General features: G+C 36.4%; 1 protein-coding gene across 2 annotated transcripts in view; it reads left to right on the top strand.

The window, feature by feature from the left end:
• BABAM2 (BRISC and BRCA1 A complex member 2) overlaps positions 1–15,880 on the top strand; it is a 162,886-nt gene that overhangs the window by 125,762 nt on the left and 21,244 nt on the right. For both annotated transcript variants that reach the window (XM_085055038.1, XM_085055039.1), the window contains exons 10-11: positions 652–734; positions 14,440–14,593. In XM_085055038.1, the coding sequence (XP_084911164.1) occupies positions 652–734; positions 14,440–14,593 (237 nt within the window). The remainder of the gene's footprint in view (positions 1–651; positions 735–14,439; positions 14,594–15,880) is intronic.

Below are 15,880 nucleotides of genomic sequence, written 5' to 3'. Positions count from 1 at the left end.
AGATACTTCCTTTTCTTCTGAGAAAGCTACATTGTAGAAATGGCCTGGTATGCCTATGATTACATGACATCTGCATTGTGGTTCATGAGTTCTGATACTGCTTGAGACTTAGAGAATACCAGCTTGTGATGGTTGAAACTTTTAATCCATCTGTTGAACAAGTGTTCCATATAGAATTTTTTGTTATGATCTCATGTTTTGTATTTTTTATATATACTCTTTCCAGTTTTCAAATTTAAACTCTTCTCAGCCTGCTTATTTTCAGTTTTACCCTCTTACTTACTGCAGAATTAGTAAATTATCTTAATTTGAGTAACATACAGGATATTTGTGTGTCTATGGTTTTCATCAATTTAGGACTGCAGATGTGATAGTAGGTCTCCATTCAAAAGCGTATTTTAAACTGAAAATGGCCTTTCTTTAGGTAAGAACCTCCAATACCACAGCAGAATTAAGAAGATTATTAAGATTAAAAGTTTAATCTAATTTACGGTTAGCTAGAAAATTTTAACTGTTAATAAACAAAACAAATACTGGAAGTTTCTGAACAAACAAAAATAACAATCCATGTAATACAAAATCTACATATTCTTCATTCAGTATTAGAAGGTAAAAATTGTATTCACTTTTTTGTTGTTTTTTTATTGATAGTGGTGTGGTGGAATATGATGCAGAAGGATTCACAAAGCTTACTCTGTTGCTGATGTGGAAAGATTTTTGCTTCCTTGTTCACAGTGAGTAACACTTTGCCTCAGGCATAAATGTCTATCCTCTTGAAGATACAAGTTCAAAAGGGAAAAGTACAATTACAGGAAACAATTTCAAAGTTTTAGCTATTTTTATCCAGTGCTTAATCTATTTTTGATGTGACTTAGAAGACACAAAATCTCAATTGGATTTGGAGAAGGGGAGAGGATGCACACCAATAGTGAAATGTTGCCTTTACAGAATGTGAAAAGTGCCCTGGTAAAGTTTTCTGGTAATTTGACTCAAGATTAGGTTCACTGTTGTAACTTGGCCATTCAAAAGTGTCAGCGGTAAGGCCCCTGGAATAACTAACATCATCTGTAGTTGTCAGGAATTAATGCACGGATAACAACTGTAAAGATACATTGATGTAGAGAAAATATATTACATAAGAAATAACAGCATATTGTCATTAAGATCCAAAAGTTATTCCTTGACTGAAACTGTATAGGCAAAACTGTCCTAACAATGTAGCTAGGTTTGCTGTCATTTAAAATTTTTAGATAATTATTATATTGATTTCAAAAAGACATTCTTTGTTTAAACATATGGGAATTACTTCACATGGAAATTAGTAAATATGTCTTTGATACTGCCTCTCACATTTTACCTTAAGTTACAGTTACTGTTTTTCCTTGTGGTAAGGTGAAATTCATAGGTATCAAAGATATTTTCATCTGGGGAAATTCAGTCAATTTACTCTTTAGATTTGATTGTTACATTTCTTATTTATGTTCAAAATTATGCCATTGCAGTCTGGGCAGCTGCAGCATTGGTGTTTGTTAACATTCTAGCACTGGAGTCTTTCATATTACATAATTTTTGATTGTGGGCTAGCTTTTTGTGTGGGAAACTAATGCTGTCTTAATGATATCATAAAAAATTTGTCCTCGAGTTCTTAATGCAGGAAGTTGGGGTTGCCATTGTCCGGAGAAGTCCTTCACCCTGTGTTGTATTGGAGATCATAAACAATGGGCTCACCAGTCCCTTGCCTTATATCACCTAAGATTACCACACATTGATGACCTTAAGAGGTCTAGAAATCTCAAACCTAAAATTAATGCACTTCCATCATATTGTTATTAGTTATGTTGTGAGATAAAAAAGAATTAAAGCTGCTGTCTTTGGCTAAGTTATCGTTATGAAGTCTTTACTTACATTTCAACTACAAGTTGGTCAACAATTGAGAATTGGTCACTGGACCATTCTCTTCTAGGAGATGACAATTCTTTATGTATGGCCTTCTTGAAGATTTCCTACCTTTATTACTCCTGAACATATTTGGGTTAATCTAATCAATGTTAAAATTCCCGTGGATTTGATTTGTGCTGCAGGATAATAATACTTTAATACATGTTGAATCACTTAGATTTCAAGGGAATCAAAATTCAAATTTCTGCTAAATAACAGAGCAGGTTTTAACTGTGTAATATTCATAGTGTTCAATTAAACTGGCATGAAAGCTGCAATTATAACTGAATAGTTTATCACTATGTATTAACCCTGTGGCCTTAGAAATCATACCGTGGCTTAGCTGTGTATGCCGTTGCATCACTCACTTGTTGAACAATTCACTGCAAAAGCATTTCTGTTCCATGCACTGAAGGATATTGCAATGAAAGGACCGAAACCTGCACTTCATTTCCTGAGTGAAGTAATGTAGGCTTTCATCTCTTAACCACTGACATAACTATGTATATTATGGTTGAGTATTTAGCAAGCGTCTAATAAAATGTCTGGGAGAGATAGCAATAAGTTGGAAACTGTTCTACTTTATATATTTACTATAGTATGTAGATAAAGTATTCTGGGAGGATAAATAGGTCAGTATACAGCAAGCTGTGGCAAATCACATGAAAGGAACCATAGTAAATTTTATTGGCATCTAAATTTTGGTCAAAATTCTAGGTTTGATATTGTGAGATTTATAAACGCTAACATACATCGTATTTCCTTTAGAAGAGGGATTCAGAGGTCTCAAAAATAACTTTGGCATTGTTTTGCAACTGTTTGCATTCAGAGTTACAAACTTGTTTGGACACTAGGAAGCAAAAAAAATTAGAAGTAAGGTGAAATTATTCAGAATAGTTCTATTGAGTTAACTGGGTTAGAGAGGAGAGAAACAGAAAAATAGTTCTGAATTGCCGAAGTCAAATATCCTTAAAACAACTTCACACATGTTAAAAAAAAATTGATTGGTGCTGTAGTTATAGAATGAGAAGCAGAGATTACCCACTCTACCTTAAAACACCAAAGAGCTACCTAGTTGCAGACTTAATCATTAGACTAATAAAGCTGCTGGAGTTATTATAAAAGATCAAAGACTAGTCAAAGGAACTGTTTCTTTAGTGGTTTAGTTTTAAGAATTAATCAAGTGCATTCAAATATAGGACAGAAGAAATAAACATTTAGAGAAGTTCATGCATCCACATGGGAAAGGAAATCGTTAATCAGGCTTATTGCTTTTGATACTGATACTGTTTATGAGTAAGCCTCAGTATGAAGCTTTGTAAGTAAACTTCAATAGACAGCTCACTCTTCAATAGACTTTCTCTTCTTGTTTATAAATCAGCTGTGATTACTTTTTGGAGACAGGTATTTCCTCATATTCTTGTTCCTGTATACAGTCTATGTACTATACCATATATAAATCATTTAGGTTGGAAAAGACCTTTAAGATTGAGTCCAGCCATTGATGCTATAACCAGATCTATATTAGATAAAAACACACATTACACCATCTGTGCATAATTAAGAATTAAGTAGAGTTATTGGTATAAACACGAAAGTAGAACCCCGAAGCAACCTGTATTTGGGTTTTTCAAAGATTAATCTTTATCTTGCAAGATTTTTAGGTTATCAGTTCTAAAGAGATTGACAGAAGCTGGACCAGTTTGCAGTAGTGAATGAAACATTGCTTGTGTTAGTGGTTGTTTAAAATGTCTTGAAAAAGACAAACATTAAACTAAAAATATTTTGTTTCACTGAATAATATTTCAAGGGATGGCAAATGCTACCAAAATGAATGAATGAAGAGTCTAGAATGAGAAGTTTAACACTGATTAAAACAGTCTGCAAATATTGTATAAGGCTATTTCATTTAAGTAATTTCATTCTTAAATAAGAAACTGGAGATTTAACAAAGCCCCAGTGATGTAAAAGTGGCTGGAGAAAGTAAAAAGCCATTTGGGTCTTGTCCTTGGGAATAAGCAGAGAAGTGTCCTTCCTGTAGCAGACTTCTCCTCTGACTCAGTACTTTTAGTTGGCTCCATGTATTTCTTTGAATCTGGTCTTGAGAGTTCCTGAAAGCATGTTCTACCTACAGCAAAATATACCCTGAGCACATGGGGTTTCTTCTAAACTTTGTACACTGTTTCAGTCACTCAAACGAGAGCATTTTCTGTGACATTTCCTTTGTAGTGAAGTGTGTCTTGCTTACTGAAGTCAATGAAAACTGCAGGTAAACTGCAGTGCTGTGGATCAGGCAGTGTGATGGAAAAGTAGCCTGAGTCACAGGCATCGGGCTCTGCACTAAACTAGGCAGGGGCATAGACAGGCGCTAATCACAGGACTCAATTGTAGCATTTGGAAAATAAATGAGTCTTTTGCTGATCATTTTTCTCCATGGCATAATTTTCTCTTTTATTTCTAAGGGATACTGCCAACTAGATTTAGTTTGAAATTTTTATTGAAAACTAGTAATTTTATTTTTGACACTAAGAGTACTTTAAACATTTTGTTCCTTTGATTCCACTCTGGGTATTTACTTGTACGTGAGCCAAGTGAGATTTTTTTTTATATAGGTATTCATAATGGATGCAAGTGAACCTGAAAAGTGGGGGCTTTTTTCCTCTTTTTCTGTTTCCCTGTGTTCATTTTGTTTTCATGTCGCTCAGTATAATCTAGTTGTCACTTCCTATTTGTAATTGCAGAAAAAGGGAGAATGGACAGCAGGCAGTTCATAAAACTTGCTATGGACAGAAAAAAACAGGAAACAACAGTTGTGATACAAATTAGGCTTTATAAGAATCTTATAGATGGCCTGATGTGGGTGGACTGGCAGGGTGTTCTAAAATATCATTTTGCTGTGGATATTACTTTTTTAATTTCTGAGAAATGCATATATTTGCCAGACTTTTAAAACTGTAGTATATTGCTGCAGACATTATTTGACGTTCTTCCAGCAACTACAAGCACTTTAACAAATGGACTGAAAGGTTTTGTAATAACTTCTTACAAAATTGCACTTTTCAGAAAAGTGAACTGTTGATTTTTCTTATTTGATACATATATATATATATGGAGTAGGACTAATATGTGCTCAAGTGTATGACATATAACTAAAATTCTCAGAAAAGGTACCTGGCATGGAAAAAGGATATAATTCTATTTTATCCGTTCAATTTTTGAAAAGAAGTAATTAGGTCACAAAAAGTAATTGACAGGGGCAGGACTTGAGTGCAGGTTGTGGTGCTTATTCTTCTCACTCCATGTCTGCTTAGTGTCTGCATGCTTTGGTAACTCACACATAGTTTTTCTCTAAGATGAGAACTGCATTAAAGGTGTGAAATACAGCAAGTTCAAAATTGCTCACAGTAGCAAGTAGAAAGCAAATATCTTGTTTTCTGTCCAGAAAGGAGATGATGAGCAGGAGTTTCATGGATGAGTCCTGGGTTCAATACCAGGCAATGCTTTCAGAAAAGAAGCAGGATGATACAGAACAATGCAGGATTATTAGAGATATGAAATTTCTAGAAATAAATGCTGCATCAAAGTAAGAAGCATTTTCTGAGTCATTCTTCCCAATCTCTCTCCTCTTTCTACACAATGACAATTACTTTGTCACCAAAATAAGATTTTTCTAAGAATCCATGTGTGACCTAACAATAGCATACAAAGGCAACTGCTGAATACCTTTTATTAAATAGATAAATATAATTTGTTTTGGAATCATAAGAAATACGCCTTGGTTTAGAGATGGAGCTGGTCACAGACATGTATAAATGTCTAAATGGGGGAAGTAAGGAGTGCTTAAGCTGCTTTTCTTCTCTCCTTTGACAGCAGTTCCCCTCCCCCATTCAGCTGCAGTCCTATCTTACCTTGTCATCCTTTTGCCCTTCCTGTGGCAGCCCATCTTGTTGTCCTTAACTCCCCTTGCCAGATTCAATTCCAGGTCAGCTTTGACATTCCCAGTCCTGTCTCTGAATGCTTAGGGAGTGTCCACATCTCCTGTGATTACTTTTTATGTTTGAGTCTTATCAGGAGTTCCTTGCTCATCCATGTAGGCATCCTGCTGCTATTGTTTGCTTTTCTGCTCACTAGGGTAGACTGTTCTTCAGCTTGGAGGAGGTCATCATGGACCCATCTTCTCACCAGGACCATTATCTCATAGGAGTCTTCCATGGGAAGAGCAAGATCCCTGAACAGCTCAAAGTCTGCTCCCTGAAGCTTAGGGGTGTGATCCTGCTGGTTTGTCTTACATCATCTTCAAATGAAGCATTCCCAAAAGACCGCCAAAAATGGCTGGTGGTCTAAAGCATGTCTTAAAACAAAATGTTCCACCAAGTAGTTCTTTAGGTCATTAAAAAGCAATAGAAGGATAAGCTTTTAGAACTGTGTAAGGTGGCTTCAAGAATAAAAGTGGTAATTGTAGTGTTCAGGAGTGGGAAGGTGCAAAGGGCATGTACTGCAGTTAAAAATCTCTAGAGTGGCTTAGTTGGCTAGTTGGGTCAGACAGGATTACACTGGGTTGGGATGTGCAAGCTGTAAGCCTTCATGGAGCAAAGGTTGAAGGAACAGGATAGCAGGTGTGTCAGCAAAGGGTCCTCTTGACCTGCAGGATAATGTCACACTGATCACCGGTGAAAATGAAGTAAAATAGCTTCCTTTCAAATCGCAGGCAGCATTTGAAACAGGAAAAACAACTTATTTGCAAGCCTCATGATCTTAATAAAATGTTGGTGAGAGAAGACAATGGTTTCGCACATCTGCTTTTCAGGTAAAAACATGGTTTAGAAGTCTTTCTGCCCAGTTGGAAAGTAATGTAAAACTTCTCAGCCGTTAGCAGTGTATCTCTGCTCAGAAAGTAGAGGAGTACCTTTTGCAGTGATCGCCAGCCAATGCCAAGAAAGGGCATGGCTTGCTTTTTACACCCATAAAAACTGCAACTGTATTTAAGTTTCAAGCTTCAGACAATTCACATGAAGAGACAGCTTTTAGTAACATCAATCTCATCAGCACTTAGAGAGTTACTATAGAAACTGTAACAGCAGAAACAATAAAAGGAAATAAAAACGGAAGGAGGAGGGAATGCAGATCTTTGAGAATTTGAAGTAAAAATAGCGCAAAATACACGTAACTAGCTGAAGCTGATGAAGTAAAAATAAGAAGTATTTTTCTTAATTAAGATAAATATGTTTACAGGAATTAGAGAAGGAAAATACCTGTAAGGCCATTATGCCATTTCTATGGGCTCAGTATAGGACTATGAGATATTCCACAGGATATTTTTAGGAGGTACTCCAGTCTTGCTGTAGAAGTCCAGTGAATGTATGACATAAGTGGAGTGGGCGATGACACTTGAAAGCAAGAAGATGTTAAGATGTTTCAGGTTATGTTACATTTCTTTAGCATGGTCTTTGATCATACAGCTTGAAACTGCTTGAACAATATCTTGACTTGATGTTTTTTATTTCCTCTGTAAAACTGAACAAATAATTAGATACTCTGTCTGCAGCACATGACTGTAACTTAAGTCATGTAAACTTTTTTTATCAATTTTTTTTTAAATGCTGGTTTGTATGAAGCATAGAGTACTTAATAAAGAGTTACAGGTTGTTATAAAGATGTGGCATATTTTTACAACCATATAATATGCCTATGTTTAAAGAAAATCAAAACAATTTTAATCATAAATCTAGTTGCCATTGGTGCCTAGATTGTGTTGTAGTTCCCATTATCAGTGGAAGGATAAGCACAAGGTGGATACAGCAATGTCATGTAGTCCTCCTCGAATAAAAATGGGTTACATTATATTTAAAAAAACCCAAACAGACAAAACCAACTAACAAACCAAAACAAAGAGAGCTAATTAAACAAATCTACTCTGTAATGTGTCGGAATAGTTTAATCCATCACAATTCATTGTTTCCATTTTGCCTACAGCAGTTTCTTTTATTGTTTAGTATTGTATGTTCTGTTAATTCATATCTGATGCAGTTAGGGAAAAAATAGTTGTTTCCTTTTTTCAGAGTATTTGCTTGTATTTTCATAGTATTTATTTGGAATTATTTTGTACATAAGTCATCTGACTGATTTACCATACAAGTGTTGACTTTGCCAATGGGGTAGATATTTCCCGTAGCAAGGGCAGACCTAATTATTTCAAAACCAGCTGTCATTACCAACACACCCAAAATGCCATAAGTGTCTCAGCTAAAATTCCATAAACAGCTTTTCCCTTCAGATTTGAAATTTTGAAATGTTGATTTCAAAATAGCATCTTCCTGCAAAGAACCTGTTTTTCTCCAGAAGCGATGTCAGCTCTAATAATGTTTAACAAATTCAAATTCCTGTGACTGCGCTCTCTTTAACCTTAAGTCTCCCACTAATGCCATTGATATGTTATTTGTCATCCTTGCTCTCTCATTCTTGCAAGAATAAATCATCACACACCAAAGCAGGATAGCTGTGGCATTCAGTAATACTTTGTGTGTTTTGCGCCAAGTTCCCTCTTTCATTTTTTGCCAGCAGAATGTAGGCTAAAGGCCTTCAGCACACACGAGTCAAGGAAAGATTCACTAGGCAAAATAGCCTGAAATCCTGCCCTATGGAGCTTTGTGCTAGACACTACAGTCCCCAAAATGCTTTGTGGCTGAATCTGTTCAGGTTTCTCTATAGGTACAGTGATCAATATGATTCCTGAAAGGCCTTCTGCACTGGAATTGTTATGTAAAAACTGAAGACATCTCTTTTCCCTTGAAGTTAGGTGAAGATTTTTCATCCATTGTACAGGCTGTCTGAAACAGCTTTCTCATAGGAGAAGCCATGTCAGAAAATCTAGTAGAAATTTACTTTTAAAATAGAGCTTGCAAGATGCATAAGTGATACTATATAATACAGTATATGTGTTGCCACCAAGTTACAGTGTAAATTCACATGAAAACTGCACAGCTATGGGTTCAAGGAACTTTTTAGTTTGAGGCAGTGCATTCAAATCCGCTATTTTTCCCGGCAGTGTGAGCTCAATTGCAAGTAAGGCAGAGAGAATGTGAAATTCAGTGAACCAAAAAAAGAACAAGCAGAAAGATGATGAATATGTACTAATAGGAGACAGAAATGCAGTTCTGGAGCTTGGAATATGTGTTTCCTGTTTCCATTACTTACTTCATCAGAAGTACTTGAGTGCAGAAGCAGTCTCTCGCCAAAGCTGGATGATAAGTAAGGAGTGAGTCAGGGAATTTCGGGAAGAGAACAGATAGTGTCAGGCTAAGATTCTTCAGTGTTCTCTGGAGATTTGAGTTTGCCATGTCCTTCTTGTTTTTCTGGTGAAATAATTTAAACAGAACTTTTCACGTGTGCAGTAATCATTGGTTCCAAAGTACCTACTATGGCAGTCAGCATTAGAAGGAGTTGAGTTTGGCTGTATAAAGTATCATTTACTGTTAAGTCTCAGAAGAATTGCATCTCACAGGCTGGTTCTCAGCATCAGTAGACAGGTTGACTGTTCTTTCCTTGTTCCTTCATTCCTTGTGCCTGATCTGGAATCAGATCAGAACTGAGGAGCCTCTCAACTCATTAATGTGCTGTGAAACTATTTTTAAATATTTTGTGTAGCTAATGTCATTCTTATGATGATCAGAATCATCATCTTGAAAAGCTCATGCAGAAATGAACAGATTTAATTGGAGCAAGACTTCAGTGTTGTGCAGTAAATAAATGCAGAGGGATAGGGTCTGTCAGATGGAGCAAGCCAGAACAGTGTCTCCTTTGGCCAACTCTGTGCAGCCTAGGACTGTTTAGAGCGGGAAACAATACTATACTGTGATATCTTCTGTTTGAAGGCTGCTCCATAAAGCAAGTTTAGATTGAATTAAGGTTGTGCAGGCCATGAAATCTTGTAGAAGTAGAAATCTCAACAATAAAATATCCAGATCAGCCAGTGTTCATGAGTCCAAAACAAATTCCAGGTTTTGATAAACTGCTACAAATTCAAGCATCCCAAAGGTTAGTAAGATAACCAATACAGTAGCATCTGAGCATTAAAATTATGAATTCAGTGAGCTGGCTTTTGTGAAAACAAATATCTAGATTTATCCAGTGCCATACAAAGGATAAATAAATCTTTTCCCTAGAACAGGGGAAGAGTATATGGAAAATTCTCTAAATGTTATCATATAAGTACTTTGAAATATTTTAATGGTCAGCATGCATTTCTAGCATGGTTTTGGTTCCCATCTTCTTTCTCCAGTGCTTGAAGGTGGAGAGCAGGGCACTGTGGTAAACCTGCCCTTTTCTTCTGAGCATTTTTCCTTCAGAAAACCTGCAGCAGCATTGGTACCTGCTTTTTCTGAGACATTCCATTCCATTTCATATCCTGTTGAACAAGTTGTAAAATTAGATGCTAAAGATACTATTTTAAAGTTAATAAGATAGGCAAAATCAACTCTGTAGTTGTTGACATAAGCTTAACAAACTAAGTAACCTGTTCCAGGCCTCAGATTGCTGTTTTTTAAGAAAATGAACAATTCAACCTTAAAGATGCATCGCACAGTTTCTTAGTCATTAATAAACCAAGATTTTGGCCTTAAGATAACTATGTTTTGAATATATGTATGCATTAAATACTAACTAAGTCAAGAGAAGGAAATTTGTGTATTACTTCCAGATAGTTTCTTATGTTTCAAAAAGAGAGCAACTTCAACTATTTATAAACTGTAATTAAGTTTCTTTGCAACATGACTCATTCTCAACAAGCAAGTCCTTTTTCTTTAGCTTTCTTATGAACTGTGTGGGAAAATTAGGGTTCAATCAGTGAAGAATTTACTCAATGCTTAATTACCCATAAACAGCCCTCCAAGTTCTGCTCATGTAGAGCTTGCATAAAGATATGTTTTTCCCCACACTACGGCTGTCTAAAAATTGACTTTTAAAAAATGATCTGTCAGTTGTAATGTAGGAGAAAGCAGTGTTTTACTGGCTTCTTTCTCCAGTCTACTTCTTTGAGTTCCTCTTACATTAACAGTGTGATGCTTAGAAGAGCCAAAGTAAGAAATCATCAGGATTAAATTACTTTGAGCGTGGAACTAAATGAGAAAGTTTTACTTTCCTGAATGAGCTAATTGTTTAAATTTTCCAAAGGAAATGTTTCTATTTCTGCAAGAGAAGGGGTAAATGGGACTTCCTCTGACATAATTTTCATTTTAAATCTGAGTTTGACAGCAGCATTTTTACCTTCATAACCAAATATTACTGCTTAACTGCATGACTTGTATAAGCTTGCTAGTTGAAGTGACTCACTTACGCAGATGAAGTTATTTTTAGGGAGATAATTTGCACTGTTTAGAAGAGAGGAAAAAAGGAGAGAGAGTCCTACTAAGAGCTAGATCTCTCATTATAGTTTACAGAGCTCGTGAACCCAGCATCCAAGCGAAAGATGACTAAGCAAGGGGTCTATTGGTACTTTCAGGAATTTACAGACATGAGTCATCTGCTTATTTTCTGCAGACATATCACCAGGGTACTTTGTGAGTCAGCTGTTATTTGGAAATAGTACTTGTATTCGACATGAATACGTTTTTGTAGTTCTTAGGTAACTAGCATGTCAAACCAACACAGGCTTTTACAGTTTGCCTAGTTCAGGTGTTAATTTACAACACTGATGTGTTGTTTTTAACTGCAATGCATTTTTTGTGGCAAAGTGTGAATGTTGTCTTGCATGTAATTACAGCAACACCTTTGTCACCTTAGGTATTGCATGAAGGCAGATCTGATTTTGTATTAACGTACAGATTGAGAGTCAGACTGCCTACACATGACCAGGTAAAAAGAAAAATTTTCTCTAGCAAGCCGTGTGTGACTATGAACAGAATTTGACCTTTCATGTCCAACACACCTCGCCAGCATTAATTACCAATGGTATTTGCTTATTTTTTTTCATTCTGTGCACTGAGAGTGTCAATGGACAGGCATCCACTGGACGGAAGCAAGTTCTTGCCTTCCTTTCCTATTGCTGAAATAATAGCTGGCTACCTTGAGATAAGTATAACACTTTAAACTCAAGGCTATTTCCTGTTTACTGGTCTTTTAGGTGTGGTTGTGTTCCAGAATTAGGGACAGGTTTTTTTGCTTGGTCTGGCTTCGTCCACACCTTGTATTAAGGAAACACTTGGGTTAGAAAACTGGAAGTCTGGCAATTTTAGATGAAAGGTAGTGTCATAAATCAAAAGGCAGGTTAAATTTTTCAAAACTCTACTTGCAGTTCAGGGTAATACTGCTCTTGTCCAGATATGGGATGCACAATTTTGAATTTACTTTGATTATCTGATTTATGTGGTCAGTTTATAATGTAAGTAATTCCGGAAAATTCTTACACAGGTTTTGGTTAATAGAATATATTTTGGTGCCATCTCCTCATAACAAATGCAGGTGTCACTGCAGTGAGAGCACTGCCTTGATTATCTATTTTTAACAGCATTTCTAGATACTTTGTCTAAAGAGCCAACCTTTAGTTTTAGGTAACAGGGAAAAAATTGTTGCCGTTTGCCCCTATTATGTAGATGGGAGTTTTGCAGGGAAAGTTAATAGAAGTTAGAAATTCTCAACTAAAAAGTTAAGTACAAGGAGTAAACTATTACTTGCATGCTTTGCAAAAGTTTGTTATTCATCTCACACAGTGATAAAATAGAAAAGTATACAGACTTAGTTTCTGTTAAGGAGTTGGTACTTAAGAAGGAAAAAGATGCACTAGAGAAAGAGTTTAAGTACTGTGAGCTGAAGTAGTATATTTATAACATTAAAACAGAGAATCAGTCTCCTTGTTTCTTTACTCTTTTCCATGGTGGAGTCCTTCAGAAGCCAAGGCACACAGACCATTTGTGAGGGGAGGAGACAGCTTGCTTGCTGATAAATGGCCACATTACACCAATGTTTTTCAGGGTTATTATTTAGTAATCACATCATAAAGAGGAATTCGACAGAGCAATCTTTGAATCTAACCTTTGTTAAGGCGGTGATCTGCCCTCAAATTAGCAGAACTCTGCCCATGTCGTTACGGCTTTAATATCTGCTGGAAGCTGCTGTGTGGGCTGAGTCACCCAGAGTCTGGGAGTTGTCACGTGTGGCTCAGACATGGGTCATGAACTGAGCAAGCGCTGTCCTCCTGGCAGGATTTGGTGTATTTTGGGACTATGGCTGGAATAGCACATTGGATTTAGTGTATTTCATGGCTGCAAAGGCCTTTACTCCTAGGGCTTGGAGGGTAGTTTGGGGAAAAGGGAGATACAGTGTAGCTGATGCACATCTGAGTGTTTAGATGTGATAGATAAACCGAAAAATGAAGGAACTAGCAGGATGATAGCACGGAATTTGGAAAATAAAACCTGTCTTACACTGATATCTCAGTCTGTGAGCAGAGATTTCATAGGAAGTGCTGGAATTTCTGGAAGTATTTAAAGTACAATTCCATTGCAGTGTTCTTTCACTGTGCAGGATTTCAAAAATGTGATTTGGAGGATAGCAAAAAGTACAGTTGTAGATGCTTTATAAATGAAGCCTACACCTTTAAAAGAAATGCACATTCTTCTGTTAATTTGGGTGTTAGATTAGACATTTAATATCAGTAATTCAAGTCTGTTGTCATAACTCAATTTAACTACAGATTTCTGAAGCCTCCTGAAATAAAAAGTAGACCAAGAAAATACAAACTACAATTCTAACAATTAAAAAGTTAAGTTAAAAAGCAGTTCTGGCCATGAAAACATACAGTTTCTAACTGCTGTAGACTATTTTATTGTTCCACCAGACCTAACTGATCATAAGACAGTGATAAGCAAAGGGAACTAAGAGGTTCTGATTTTTATTTTTAGTGAGATATTTTGGGTATTAATGACTTTGCAGTGTGTTTTTGGTTTTGTGGGTGTTTTCTTGTCTAGCAGATGACAGCAAGTTGAAATCTTTTCCAGCTCATGTGATAGAACCTTTCTACATTCTATATCAAATCATTTGACCACTTTAGGACACAGACAGATGTAAAATGATAATGATAATACTTTTGATATCCATAGAGACACTAAAATGTATTGGTTAAAGCAGATAAAGATGAATTTGTTTTTTGAATGGAAGGCATAACAGAATGTATTTTGCGAATTTTTGAAAGGGGAGATTTCACTATAAAAGTTTTGGGGTTTTTTTAAATAACAAAATAATTGTAGTGAAAATTTATGATTAACATAGCTAAACTTTTTTTAAATCATGTACTTTACAGAAGTGTTTTGGTAAAGCAAAGTGACCCACACAGCAATGAGTTGAAATCATTACTTATAAGAAATGCAGAAGGATGTTTTAGAGCTAACCATCAGGTTCTCCTTTTCTTCACCTATAAACAAATGAAATAGTCTGATATATTTCCAGTAAGAAAAAAGGAAAAAATACACTGATAAGTTTTTATGACTTTTTTTTCTTTTTCAATTACAGTTGACCTACCCCTGTACTTTCCTCGAGACCAGCCAACCCTAACATTTCAGTCCGTCTACCACTTCACTAACAGTGGCCAGCTGTACTCCCAGGCCCAGAAGAATTACCCATACAGCCCCCGATGGGATGGCAATGAAATGGCCAAGAGAGCAAAGTAAGTCAGATTGCTGTTTCCTACTGAATATTCTATTTGCTACATGGTCTTTGTGGGTGGAAATTTCATGGATATAACTGTACATTTCCAGCATTACAAAAGCTGAACCTGTTTGTCTTCTCATACAGTCCTGGTGTTCCTGTAGATGAGTGTAGACAGATACTTTGCTAATCATGCTTATTACATTAGTGCCAGAGGACTGAACTAAAGAAGGCTCTTTCTGCTAGGCTTTGTATTGGCACAGGGTGGTGACAATCTCTGCTCCAGAGAACTTCCAGCCTAAGTAGATGAGATAGCCCCCAGCAGGAGTAACCTGCATGGTAGAGTCAGTCAAGGTAACTCCCTGAGCTTGTGTGGGTGTTGAGGGGACCCTGAAGGGAAGCATGTGAGATGGAGAGAGCAAGGAAGAAAAACCTGAAAGATATGGAATTAGGCTGTAATAAAAAGACACAGAAGAGCAGGAGGAGGTAAAGCAAACCACCATTCCAGCTCAGGAGGCACTGTTATCAGATCTTGAGAAAGTTATCTGAAAATCTGAATATCTCTTGCTTTATTGCTTTTTTGTTGGATGGAAACAAAGAGTCTCTGTCTCCTTCCTCTACATTTTTTCTGCAAGCCCTTGTTTTGGGCTGAGGAGAGACCTCTTCTCTCTGAGTATCCCTATGACCAGGCAGCCTCACAGAGAGGTTCCATTGCAAAGGCAAGCTGCCATAGGCAGTGGTTCCCCCAAAGCTAGATATTGTTCCTGTCTTCTCATGAAGCAGAACAGATTTTACCTGAATTGGACTATATGGGCAGCAGCCTTGCTGCAGTATTTTGATTTTGCAAAGTGTAAAAGTGTTAGAACAGCGAGCGATATAAGCAGGCTGATTATCAGTTGTTCAGCACGTAAAAGCATCAAACTGCATAAATCACAAGGCATATTGGGATGAACATTTTAAATGACAGTCAGAAGATTAAATTAAATCAGCAAATATGCATAAAGAAGAGTTGAAAAAAATAGTTCAGGCTGAGTAAATCAAATGAGTGGCATGGTCAGACTGTAATTTGGAAATGATGGAAGCAAACAGCAACTGACTGATGCATTTGTAGATTTTTATAATAATTTAAATTCTGTGGACAACATCAAGTAACATTTGATTATGGATTTTGATGCATTGTAATAAAAATATTTTTGCTTGTATTTGGTTTTGCCACCATATTGTTTATAGGAGCACCATTTCTTGAACAAGTATGATTTTTTTTTGTGGGTGGGTGGGTGGGTGTGGGCTTTCTTCTTTTCTCTAG

The sequence above is a fragment of the Lichenostomus cassidix genome, chromosome 3 (genome assembly GCF_008360975.1).
Source record: "Lichenostomus cassidix isolate B80296 chromosome 3, HeHo_3.0, whole genome shotgun sequence".
NCBI classification, from domain to species: domain Eukaryota; kingdom Metazoa; phylum Chordata; class Aves; order Passeriformes; family Meliphagidae; genus Lichenostomus; species Lichenostomus cassidix.
This window is presented reverse-complemented; position numbering and strand designations above follow the sequence as displayed.